The sequence below is a fragment of the Ambystoma mexicanum genome, chromosome 7q, assembly GCF_040938575.1.
Source record: "Ambystoma mexicanum isolate Mex_15411 chromosome 7q, UKY_AmexF1_1, whole genome shotgun sequence".
Taxonomy (NCBI): Eukaryota; Metazoa; Chordata; class Amphibia; order Caudata; family Ambystomatidae; genus Ambystoma; species Ambystoma mexicanum.
Window position 1 is genome coordinate 1,149,720,217 of NC_090941.1, and position 13,622 is coordinate 1,149,733,838.

Here is a 13,622-nt window from a genome sequence, read left to right on the forward strand (position 1 = left end):
ACCCATAAGAAACTTAAGAACAAGGTTTAAATCCCAACTGGGCACCAGGAAAGGTGACGGAGAGAACACATTAGTGAGCCCTTTCAGAAACTGTGAAATTAAAGGGATTTTAAAGTAAGAACACTCTTCAGACGAGCGCTTAAAGATGGACAGCGCCGCCAGGTAACCTTTAATGGTACCCACTTGCAAGCCCCTGTGGGCCAAAGAAAGTAAAAAGGACAGAACCATGGGGATGTCACATGCAAAAGGATCCACATTCTTAACCCTGCACCAGTCGCAAAACTTACGGCAACGGTACAGAGACTTTGTTGCTGGCCTTTGGGCCGAAAGCAACACCTCCATAACGTCTTCAGGGAGGTCCCAATCCTTATACCTCAACCTTTCAGAAGCCAAGCGTGAAGGTTGAGGGATCTGACCTCTGGATGGAGAACCTGACCCCCCTCCCGTGAGAGCAGATCGTCTCGGTAGGGAAGACGACGTGGAGGGCAGATGGACAAGTCGAGAAGGTCCGGGTACCACGTCCTCCGAGCCCACGCCGGAGCAATGAGGATCATCCGGGAACCGAACTTCCGTAACCTCCGCAGCACTTGCGGGATGACGGGGACTGGAGGAAACGCGTACAGCAGCGGGAATGACCACTCCACCACGAACGCGTCTCCTAAGGCTCCTTTTGGAGGAAATTCCCACGAGCAAAACCTTTTGCACTTTCGGTTGACACTGGAGGCGAAGAGATCCACTTGAGGGGTCCCCCAAAGGGCGAAGATCTCCAGGAGAATCTCCTGAGCCAACTCCCACTCGTGAGAGATCGCCTCTGCCTGCTCAGAGCGTCCGCTGTCACGTTTTCGTCTCCGGCCAGATGAACTGCCGAGATCGAAACTTCCTGCTGGATGGCCCAGAACTCGAGCTGCATCGCCTCCCTGCACAGAGGAAGTGACCCTGCCCCCCCTTTTTGTTGAGGTAGTGCATGGCCACTGTGTTGTCCGTCAGGATCAGGACATTCTTTCCTCGCACAGTCGGCAGAAAAGCCTTCAGGGCTAGCCCGACAGCCCTCAGCTCCAACAGATTGATATGGAGTCTGGACTCCGACGGAGACCAACGACCGCTGACTGTCGGCCCACCACAGAAGGTCCCAGGCGACCGAGGGCGGCACCTGAACCGAGTCCGACATCTTGCCGGAGGACTGCGACCATTGCGTCTTGAGTGCCCACTGCAAAGATCTCATCCGCAGGCGAGCCTCTGGCACCAGAAGAATGCAGGATGCCATGAGGCCGAGCAACCTCAAGAACTCGAACGCTGGGAGCGTCTGGGCATGCTGTAACTTGTGCACCATCTGCTGAATGTGAAGAGCCCTCACCTGGGGAGGAAGTGTCGAGCACTGCTCCGATGTACTGGAGCCGCTGTGTTGGCGTCAAATGGGACTTCTTTAAATTGAGGGAGGAGCCCAGCCTGAGAAGGGAGTGGCAGGTGACGGACAGATGATCCAGGACTTGCTCGGGAGAGCTCCCCCTGATCAACCAATCGTCCAGGTAGGGGTAGACGTGAATCCCCCCTTGCCTGAGATGCGCTGCCACCACCACGAGCTTGGTGAAAACCCTCGGGGCGGAGGTCAATCCCAACGGCAGGACCCGAAACTGAAAGTGCGAGTCGCCAACCGCGAACCTCAGGTACTTCTTGTGCTTGGGATGGATCGACACATGGAAGCAAGCATCCTTGAGGTCGAGAGACACCAACCAGTCCTGAAGCTGAAGGGCCTGGAGGACTTGAGAGAGAGTAACCATCTTGAACTTGTCCTTCCTGAGGAGTTTGTTCAAACCGTGCAAGTCCATGATGGGTCTCAATCCCCCGTCTTTCTTCGAAATCAAAAAATAAGGGGAATACCATCCCTTATTCCTCTCCGCTACAGGCACCAGTTCTATGGCGCCTTTCTCCAGCAGGGCTTGAATTTCCTGCGCAAGGAGCGGATCCGGACCCTGCAAAGAGAGGTTCCCCGGTGGATTGTCGCGAGGCCTGTGCCGAAAAGGAAGACAGTAGCCGTGGGTTATGATCTCCAGAACCCACACATCTGAAGTAATGGCTTGCCACTCTACAAGATGCTGCGCCAGCCTTCCCCCAACCGGCGAACCATGGGACATGGCCTCATGACTGAGTGGGAGCGGCTGCGGCGTTACCTGAGGGCAAAGAGGCAACTGCCCGAGCGGCCTTGGCACCAGGGGTACCCTGTCGTCCACCTCTGGTACCCCTGCGTAGGCCCCTTTGACTGCCAGCTCCTCTCGCTTTACTGAAGGACGAGTAATAGCGAAAGGAACCACCCCTCCACTGCTGTCCCCTAGGACGAAAAGGCGGAGGTTGGCGAACTGCAGCGCCCAACGACTTCGCTGCAGCTTTTGAGGTCTGCAACCTCTCAAGGCTCTCGTCAGCCTTGCTGCCAAAAAGGTGTTCACCGTCAAAGGGCATGTTGAGGAGCCGGGACTGCACATCAGGAGCAAACCCCGACTTCCGCAACCACGCAAACCTGCGTATCACGGTGCTCGCCGCCATGGACCTACTGACGCATTCAGCTAAGTCCAAACCCGACTGAACGGACTCACACATGGCATCCTTACCATCCTGCACCATAGCAAGGAAACCATCCCGTTTGTCCCCTTCGGGAATATGTTCAGCCGCTAACGCAACACAGTTCCACAGAGTGTGCGTGAAATGAGACAAGGCACAAATGGAGTTGGCCGCCTGAAGCACCATACCACCAGAAGAAAACACTTTCTTCGCCCAGCCATCAAAACGTTTGTCGTCCCTATCAGGAGGGATGGTAGGGTACGACGCCTGCTTTGCCGGGGCCGTGGCTGCCTGCACCACCAAACTCTCCGGAGTGGGGTGCCTGGTCAAGTAGCAGTGGTCGCTACTGGCTGGACGGTATTTTCGCGACAAGGATCTGCCCACCGCCAGGAGACTCTCCGGAGCAGTCCAAGCCGCCGCCACCCTTCTCTGTAAAGCCATATGGAACGGCAGTACCGGGTCAGTTGGGGGACCAACATCAAGGATGTCCGTCAGATCATCCTGCACAAACTCCCCTGGGGGAGCAGACCATCCCAAGTACTCAGAAACCCTAGCCATAAGGCCCCGGTACGAGGAATCGGCATGAGAGCCAGGCTCAGGCCTACAAAACTCCACCTCCGGAGAGGTGTCCAGTCCACTGGCATCATGCAGTGACTGCCCAAATCGTCAAACTGACTATGGCCCGAGACAATTTAATCTGGAACCTGACTAGGAACCAGGCCATCAGAATCCTCATCCGCCTCTGAAATATACTCCAGGTGGCGAAAAGAAGGCACCCGAGAGTGCTTGCTCTTAACCAGAGCCTTCCTAGGGGGTTCTCCCGTGCCACGGGGTACCTCCGACATGAAAGGCGTCGAGCGAATCGGTGCCGGCGTCGAGAGAACCGGCATCGGCGCCGAGAGGATCGGCGTTGACATCAGATGCAGCGCCTCCAGCATCGGCGGCGTCGACACAGCCCTCGAAGCCGGAGCCCCGAGCGTGTCCCTCGACGACCTGAGCGTCGACGGCTTCGACGATTTCCTCGGAGCCGGAGCCTCGAGAAAGCCTGTCGACGCCCTCAACGCCTCAGACGTCGATGTCTTCCTCGAAGACCTCACAGGTGCACACAGTCTCGAACGCGTCGAGGACCGGGACCTGGAACGGGTACGTCGAGAACGAGTCTCCTTGTCTGAACGGGACCTCTCCCGTGACTCGTGCCGACCACTCTTGCGAGCGGTGTCTCTCGACCTCTCACGGCCGACACCACTCGGGGGCGCGGACGGCTTAGTACCCTGCGACTCAAGAATCGCCAGCATTTTCTTCCCAAAGGAAGCCCATTCCTCCGGCGTCGCACAGCTGGTGGGGTAAGCGACGTGCCGGGCGGAGTCCTCCGAAGAGGACCTGGAAGACGACCGGTGTCGGCGCTTCCGAGAATGCCTCGAAGAGGCTGAGGAGTGGCGAGACCGACTCCTAGAAGGAGACCCACGAGACTTCCGACGATGACGCGGAGAGTCACCCCTCGAATCATCCGTCGAAAGCCCCGCAGACTTCGACTTCCGGGGCTTGGACACCCGACCTACCGACAACTTCTTCTTACGTTCACGTAAGGCTTTGGACGTGAGCGACTGGCAGTCGATACAGTCAACCGTGTCGTGGGCCTCCCCGAGGCACCAGAGGCAGGCGTCGTGCGAGTCCGTCACCGACATCTTGGACCCACACTCCCCGCACTTCTTGAAGCCCGGACGCGGGGTCGAAGACGAAGTAGAAGACATCTTCACACGAAGGATTTTCACAAAACGAACAGGTTCGAAGAACCGAGAAGAACAGAAATCCAAAGAGTCGAGGCGTTTAACCGAGAAACACGAAGCAACACGTTCGCAGAAAAAACGGGCGTCGTGCGTCCTACTTATCACATCGGATGACGTCGGAGGAGGTCCTCGACGACGGCGCATCGACGTCATCGACGCAGGACGCAGACGCCAGGAAAAAAGTTTCCGAAGCAGCACAGCTGTGGTGATTACATGTCATAGATATGGAATACGTCGGAGGACCCAATCCCCTCGAAATAGGTTTTCTGAGGCATCGCTATAGATTTAAACACTGGAACTAACCTCACAAAACTTTCCACAGACACACACACACACTGGGCCTGACTAATGCACCACACAAATATTGAATCTTTCCAATTAAGTCTCTGGAATATTGGTAATTGCAATTGTGTTACACAATATTAACTTCCGTTATGTTACATGGTGTATGTTTAGAGCAGTGGACATTCCTTCCGCGAGCAGCTTTCGAATGCTGGTGGGATTGAGAATTGTGAAACGTTAATGAGGATAGGCCACTCCATCTTATGTACTGAACCTTGTTCAACCAATAGAGAGAAGGATCATGGGTGTATGTTACATACATTCTTACCTTGGGATGATGAGAGGGTTGGTTTCAATAATCTGCCAGATGAAGCCAGACTCTGTTGGTTTTAGGAAGAGCACAGAATTCAGTGGTAGCCCCTTTGCTCCCAACCCTCCAGCGAGGAGCGCTCCTCCATCCCAGCTGCAGGCACTGTGCGAGTGTCTGCCCTCAGGAATCTGGCCTTCCACAGGGATCTAGAAAGGAACATAAGACAATGAATACAGAAGACAGTTGTTAGGGGGATTTATCATTATTGTGCTTCACCCCCTCTCCCAGTAAACCCTCCCCCGCACACTTTTTTGCTGGACTTCTGGACCTTTTCTTTTAATCCTGAATGAGTGGACCCTTTTGCCACTCATTCATATGAGTGTTAGGCGAAGTTTGTATGCAGTACCCTTTGGGATCACTACACACAACTAGGACTACAGGTGTAAGCAAACAAACCTTTGGTATAAGTCTGCACTACACAGTTTTGGTAGCACTGCTGAGCAGTCAGGCTTATCTCAAGAGGGAATGTGAACTGTAAAGATGTTACACAGAGGTCTACAATCACGAGTAGTCAAATAGACTCTTACAGTCAAGGTTTCTTGGTAAAACACTTCACAGTTAGTTATAAAACATTCACTAAAAAGAGGGAATATATCACACACAAATATACTTCAGTACTTTACACTGTACGTTTGAGACATTTAAACTACTTTGAAGTAGGAGCTAAAAGGCTTACGTTAATAAAAACATCACAATAATTCTTAGACAGTGCAAATGTTTTGAGTTCACCAGAGGAGTCGATTCAATGCAATAGGTTAGGCCAAAGTCAATGGGCTAAAGTCTTGTATAGCGTAAAGCAGTTCTGATAGTTAAACGGAAAAGTTGTTGCCAAAGTTCTCCGAAGTAGTTCGTACAAGAAAGCATGATATGCTGGGTCACAAGCTGATTCGGCCTGCAAGTTGGGAAAGTTTAAAGCACTTTCACCACAAGAGGTAAGTATGCTCAGTCTCGTTTCACAGTACCTTACAAACGAAGAAAAAGATGCAGCTGAAGACGTCTGTTCCTGGCAGTTCCTGCAGATCTCGCTGTTCCTGAGCCTCAGTCCAGGGGACAAGAGGGAGGACGTCAGGGGACTACGGCACTGCACTGGGACTGGTCAAAAAGCTGGCAACTGGCAAATCTTCAATTCAGGTAGCTGTAGTCAAGCACACAAACTGATGTCCCTCTCCCGGATTATTCGGTTTCCTGCAGCACTCTGAGGAAAATACAACCGGCTCTGAGATTGGTATCCAGGTGGCCTAGTGTTGAGCCGATTGGTCCCACCAACTCAAAGGAAGAAGTCGTCCTTGAGGGGGCTTCTCTGTTGAGATGGACATGGTGATTCGGACCTGCAACAGGGCTTCACCGGGCAAACCAACGGTCCAGGAGTTGCATCAGCTGTTCTCTTCAAGCTCGTCTTCAGTTCCTTCATTCCAGTGGTCGAATCTGCCTTCCAAGCCAAGAGACTCGCCTTTTATTCAGTTCTCTCCAATTCATTCCAGCTTAGCCGTCACTCACCCAGCAGGGTGACTGTCCTTGCCGGACAATAAGCCAGCCAATCACGCCAGAGGGCATTTGGGTCTCTAGGAGACTAAGCACAGGGAGTTTCAGGCACCTCCCTCACTTCCTGCCCACCCCAGACACTCTGGCACCAGAGGCAGTCTTCACTCCTGAAGCCCGCCAAAAGGCGAAGGAACAAAGGGACCAAACCTGGTTTGGCGCGCAGAGACGAACTCTAGAAGGGTCTTTCCAAAAAGAAATGGTGAAAAAAGAAGGCCGAGGCCTGTTTAAACAAAGGGGGCTCAGACGCCATCTTGAAAAACATGGCTCCTGCGATTTAATGCTACCCGTGTTCGCGGTCTGGAAAAATCATGGTAGTATGTTGTAAAACCACAGCCACCAGCCATTTCGAGAGGAAAGGGTAGCATTTGACTGCTACATGAGTATCTAGACACAGGGGATACTAAGTAACCCCTCCAGCACTCTATTGTAAGATAGGGTGTGTTGGGTCTAGGAATTTAAAAAGACTAGTAAAGTCAATTTCACTTCACTTTCTCTCGGAAACAGTAGTTTATGCCAGAGAAGGTATTTAAACCTTGGGACAGCCTAAAGGGCTTCCCTGTGTCACTGCACTGACGGTGCTGTGTAACACACATGAAAAGATGATGCCTATGGAGTTGGATAGACTCCATAATCAAAGAAAAACACAGAAAACAATTAGAATTAAAAAGTTCAAAGTCCCTCCCCAGTCCGCCTGCATCATTGCAACGCTGACATTGACCCGAGCTGCTGGAGACGCTGCGGCGAGAGGGTATCCTTTTTCCACATGTGGTGGGGATGCCCGACAGTACAGACCTTCTGGAGGGAGGTCCTGTATAGTACGGAAGACATGACCCAACGCAAACTGCCGTTGGACCCGGAGGTGGTCCTTCTCGGGGTGGCAGACCCGGACTGCTATCCCAGAGCGGGCCGATCTGCCAAACTGCTCACACACCTACTGCTAGCAGCTAAGATTACAGTGGCTCGTAGGTGGAAGCTCCGGGTCATCCTCTTTTGGTCCTCTGGTGGATATGTCTGGGAGATCCTGGTGGTGGAGAAAGTCACAGCAGCGAAGGAGGGGTCTCTCCACCTCTTCACCGACTGCTGGACCCCAGTATTGGACTACCACTCCCGATTCCCGGCGTTAATTCAATCCCGCCTGGTATCGAACTTTCTGGCCCCCAAAGCCCTGATGGGTCTCCAACCCATCAGAGCACCACAGAATAAAAGAGGTGGCAGAGGAGGGACCACAGGGAGGGGGTAAAGGACAAGCTGCATGCACATCAACTATAAAGGGAGTCAAAATATCTAATGTAATGCATAGATAACGCTGTAACCGAAATAAATAACGTTGTTATAAAAAAAAAGTTCAAAGTCCCAAAGTTTAGCAAAAGAGCTGGAGGGCTCTAAGGGGGGAGGAATTAGCACATTTATGAGAATTCTCCCCAACAATGAGCTCTGTCGTTTGGAACTCTACTCTTTGTAAACTACCTGTACTGTGGAGTCTGTGCTCTCCATAGCTCTTAAAGGGATCTGTGTTTTACTACTGCAGCACACAGCTCCTTATGGGCAGTGTTGCTGGGGACCCCCAACATCCTCTTTTAAGATTATTTTTATGCATCTTTAAGTAACTAAGGCTAGAAAGATACTTAGTATCGCTCTCAAACCTCTATAGTCAGAGTTTGGCACACCCACCTTCAGTGGAGTGCCAAAGGGATACTTTGTATCCCCTCTCTCTCCACTCCTGTGACTTTTTAGCCACATAGACAATCACCTAGTTATGGCTGGTGGCAGTGGACGTGTTCTACCAACTGTTGTGTATTTTATATACTGCAGGCTGTGTCAATAGCCTCAGTATTGCACAATAGGGACGACCAAGTACCAACTTGCGGCCTCTTCTTTTTTCACCATTACTAGTGTGATTGTTCTTTGTTAGCCCTTTTTCTACCATTCTGGTAGGGGGAGGTCTGTGTGTGTGTTTTGCCTTTGGCGGGATTCAGTAGGTATCCCCCCCCCTAGGCTCCAGTGCTTCTGGGCAGGCAGGAAGTGGGGTAGGAGTCTTCCACCCCCCCTGTCCTTTGTCTGCCAGAGTGATGAATAGGTCCAGTTCCCACAGGAACTGGCTGTCCTGATTGGGCAGCGAAATGCCCCTTTGTAAGATGCTGAGAGAGATTGCAGAGGAGTGCGTGCTGGAACTGTATAAAAGAGGAGGCTTCTGGGGAGTAAAGCAAGTCCACCACAGAAAACAGAAGTAACCGAAGATGACAACCAGAGACGCCTGCAGACCCTTTGCAAGACCGTGAAGCAACCACTGCTGTCCTGACCCCGTTTTCTATGCGACAGAGGAGCTCCAAAGAAGACAGCTCCATCCCTTTGGCTGGTGGGAACAACCAGTCGCAAGACGAACTTTGAAACAAGCTATCTCTCGAGGTACTAGGAGCTTCCAGAGCTGCGGAACCCCAATACCAGGAGACCTGTTGCCCATTTCGAGTGCATTGTCATGGAAGGGCCGAATCCGTCCAAATCTGCTGAGCCCATAAGGACACTCCAGAGATCCAGTCAAACTTGCCCAGACCCCTCACCAGAGTGTGGGACTGCAGGATCTGTGTCCTTTGTTGGTGCTGCTGAAAAGGCGGCAAAAGCGCAGTGTGAACCAAGAAGTTGCTGAAAGTGGTGCTACAGGTCCTCCCTCGAGGCTGCTGCTGAGAGACACCATCCATTGTCCTGCCTTTTGTCACCAGACCAAGGAATCTGAGGTCGAGTTCCAGAGCTGCCACATCGTGGAGGAGCCAACACAAACACTTTCTTCAAACCAAAGGTACTGTAGGGGAAAAAAACTATTGCTTACTTGAGACCAAGAAGTCGCTCCAGAGAGTTGGAGTGCACGTAGAGTTGTACAGGGCAACCCCCCCATTACCTCTGACACGCAGCCCGCTGCTTGTGTCCCCTTCTCGACTCCATTTTTAGGTCTCCTTTGTTAGTTGCAAACTTGCTGCTTCAATAACGTTAGACACGGGAAGAAAGCCGCAGGAACTCTTCATAATTCGCTGTTTATCAAGACTTCAAGCCCTCTCTGAACTGCCTTTAGGGTTGTGTTTTTGGACTTATAAGCCTTGCCAGGCGAAGAAATTGTCTCTAGAACCTTGAACTAAGCTCATGTTGCACTAACCACTTATTTTCCTCCCTTTAAGTGACTTTTCTATATGCGTTTGCAGAGTAAATGCATTACCGTATGACCTGTTAAAAACTGCACGAGTCTCTCCTCGGTCTCTTTCATTTGCTGTGATACATTTTTGAGAATTTTCCTTAACACCATCCCAAAAAGGTCTTTACTGATTTAGAAACTCAGAGTGTACAGTATTGAAGTGTATGTGTGTGTACTATTCTATTGCTCCCTTCTGAAGAAGGCTTAACTAACTGACTGATAAATACATTATTCATTGTTTATGCAAGAGACCTTGAGTGTAAGAGTTTACTGGAATACCTGTAACTGAATCTTTGTGTCACTCCACTACAGCTTACATTTCCCCTCTTCAGATAAGCCTGAATGCTCAACACGCTACCAAAACTGTGCAGTAAAGATGCAGCTGACAAACTCTGTTCCTGTGCAGCTCTGCAGATCTCGCTGTTCTTGGGACTCGGTCGTGGGGACAAGAGGGAGGACACCGGGGGACTCCTGCAATGCACTGGGACAGTCAAAACTCGCAACTGGCAAACTTCACTTTTAGTGGCTGCTCAGTGTTTCAGCTCCTCGCGTCTACCGCAAATAGCAACACTGCGGTTCCTGGCTGTCGAGATGGACTTTCCTTGCTTCTGGGGTCCCGCACTCTTGAGGGGGGCTCGGACAGTCCTGCTTCTTGGGAGTCCGGATGATCTTCCAAAAACTCTAGGCTAGCTTAAAAGCAATGCACACAATCTGGTGTTCCTCTTCTTGGCTAAACGGTTTCCAGCAGCAACTCTGTGGAAATTCAACCAGCTCCGTGATGGATGTCCAGGTGGCTTACTTTGGAGTTGACTGGTCCCACCAACTCAAGAGGAAAAGTCGTCCTTGCAGGGCCTTCTCTGTCGATGCGAACTTGGCGTTTCGGCATTGCAGCAGGGCTTCACTGGGCAAACCAACGATCCAGGAGTTGCAGCAGGCGTCCTCTTCAAGTTCTTATTCGGTTCCTTCGTCCAGTGGTCGACTCTGCCCTCCAAGCCCAAAAGCCTTGCCTTTTATTCAGTTCTATCCCATTCATTCCAGCCTAGCTGTCAATCATCCAGCAGGGTGGCTGTCCTTGCCGGACAGTCAGCCAGCCACTCATCACAGAGTGCATTTGGGTCTCCTAGGAGACCAAGCATAGGGAGTTTCGGGCACCTCCCTCACTTCCTGCCTACCCCAGACACTCTGGAGCCAGAGGTGGGTTTCACTCCAGAAGCCCGTCAAAGGCGAAATTAACAAAGAGACCAAACCTGTTTTGGCGCATATAGAAAATCTCAAGAAGGACCTTTCCACAAAGAAATGGTGAAAAAAGAAGACCAGAGGCCATTTTGACAAAGATGTCTCCCGTGGGGGCTTTACTGTAGCTGCGAAGGCAGCCTGCGGTAAATACACACCATGGTAGTTCAGACGAAACCACTGCCACCAGCCATTCAGTGAGAAAAGGGTAACATAAGATGTTACATAAGAAGCTAGACAAAGGGGATACTAGGTAACCCCTCCTGCACCCTATTGTAAGATAGTGTGTGCTGGGTGTAGAAAGTTACAATGGTAAGTAAAGTCAATTTCACTTCACTGCTCTGGGAAACAGTTTATCCCAGAGAAGATATTTAAACCTTTGGGAAATCTGAAAGACTTCCCTGCATCACTGGACTGATGGTGCTATGTGATACAATGTAAAAGATGATGCATATGGAGTTTGTCAGACTCCATAACCAAAAGAAACAGCGTTCAAAATCACATTAAAATACATGAGAGAGTGGGAAAAAGGGTCTCACTCTCTCCAGGTTAAAAAAATAAAGTCCTCAAAATCCAGCAAAGTTGCTGGGGCTCTCTAAGGTGGAGGGAATTAGCACATTTTTGAGACTTCTCCCTAACATGGACATAAGGCATAAACACAATTATACAAACCAACACAATACTTATGGTATACAAACCAAAGGATAACCCTATTCAGAATAGCATTCAGCAGTACTCAGCGAGTGAAGCCTAATGCACATATCTTAACCCAGCGCAGCTCTTTGCCTTTCCTGTGTCTAGAGAATGCAAGCCAGACTAATGCACATACCTTAACCCAGCGCAGCTCTTTGCCTTTCCTGTGTCTAGAGAACGCAAGCCAGACTAATGCACATACCTTAACCCAGCGCAGCTCTTTGCCTTTCCTGTGTCTAGAGAACGCAAGCCAGACTAATGCACATACCTTAACCCAGCGCAGCTCTTTGCCTTTCCTGCGTCTAGAGAACGCAAGCCAGACTAATGCACATACCTTAACCCAGCGCTGCTCTTTGCATTTCCTGTGACTTGAGCATGCGAGCCATACTAATGCACACAACTTTATCCAGCACAGCTCTTTGCATTTCCTGTGTCTTGAGCATGTGAGCCATACTAATGCACATACTTTGACCCAGCGCAGCTCCTTGCCTTTCCTGGGTCTTGAGCATGTGAGCCATACTAATGCACATACCTTGACCCAGCGCAGCTCCTTGCCTTTCCTGTGTCTTGAGCATGCAAGCCAGACTAATGCACATACCTTAATCTGATGCAGCTCTTTACCTTTCCTTTGTCTATAGCGTGTGAGCCAGACTAATGCACACAACTTTATCCAGCACAGCTCTTTGCATTTCCTGTGTCTTGAGCATGTGAGCCATACTAATGCACATACCTTAACCCAGCGCAGCTCTTTGCCTTTCCTGTGCATGCAAGCCAACTAATGCACATACCTTAACCCAGCGCAGCTCTTTTGGGTGCAGAAAATGCCAGTCATCAAGCGCTGGATTCAAGACAGATCGACCGCCATGGATAAATATGTAGCTATCACCTAAAAGCAAAGCAGAACAATGACACTTCCTCATGAAATGTAGGAACAGTAATGAGTTGCCTTACATACTATATGAAAGAGACTTTGCAATGATGCAATCTATCATTAGAGCAGTCAGGATAGAGGACAGAAACCTTGGCTGTGCTGTCACAGAGAAGTCAGCCACATGGGCAATGCTCCCTGGTACAGCCTTCCCTAGACCCTACCTGCAGTACAGATTTGTTGTTTGCGCAAACATTTTCTCTGTTTTCTCCTATGTCCTAACCAATGGCAATGTCTGTGGCCTTATGTGACCAAGGTGTTCTTTATCCTACGCTCAAATCTGTGCTTATCCTGCTTTCAATCCCTTTCATAAATTATCCGTTCTTCCTTTCCTACGCTCAAATCTGTGCTTATCCTGCTTTCCATCCCTTTCATAAGTTATCCTTTCTTCCTTTCCTACGCTCACATCTGTGCTTATCCTGCTTTCCATCCCTTTCATAAGTTATCCTTTCTTCCTTTCCTACGCTCACATCTGTGCTTATCCTGCTTTCCATCCCTTTCATAAGTTATCCTTTCTTCCTTTCCTACGCTCACATCTGTGCTTATCCTGCTTTCCATCCCTTTCATAAGTCATCCTTTCTTCTTTTCCTTCAATTCAGATTTATTTTTAACTTTCTTGCCCTGAATCAATGTGTGAATCCTGCTTTCTCTGGAAAAGGGCCCTGGGATCACATGATCACACTATCGAAAGGCATTACAAGCGCACAACAAGATAGTAAGCCTGGCAAGTTGATAGAACAACAGCTCACGCAACCTGGGACAAGTGGAGTGTGGTATTTGAGAGTAGTAATTGCCTGCATGCTAAGCATGAGGTGAAGAAGTGGTGCGTGACTGGTGCCACGATAAGCAAAAGGGCAGGATTGTGAATTATAAGCGAAAGATGGAATAGAAGGGTCCTATGCACAGAAAGGTGGCAGATGAGGGCACTGCTGAAAACACTACAGGAGTAACACTGGGAGGGAAGTGGGGGAGACCAAACAAGGACAATAAGTGTGGGAAGGAATTAGTTTAAAGGAAAATGGAATGTGGTGGAGAATGGGCAATGGCAGATTA

At 50.3% G+C, this 13,622-nt stretch overlaps 1 protein-coding gene across 4 annotated transcripts in view; it reads right to left on the minus strand.

Annotated features, from left to right (window-relative positions):
• Positions 1–13,622, minus strand: part of LCMT2 (leucine carboxyl methyltransferase 2) — a 164,290-nt gene that overhangs the window by 46,448 nt on the left and 104,220 nt on the right. For all 4 annotated transcript variants that reach the window (XM_069640559.1, XM_069640562.1, XM_069640560.1 and 1 more), the window contains exons 11-12: positions 12,430–12,527; positions 4,951–5,138 (exon numbers count right to left, since the gene is read on the minus strand). In XM_069640559.1, coding sequence (XP_069496660.1) covers positions 4,951–5,138; positions 12,430–12,527 — 286 coding nt within the window. The remainder of the gene's footprint in view (positions 1–4,950; positions 5,139–12,429; positions 12,528–13,622) is intronic.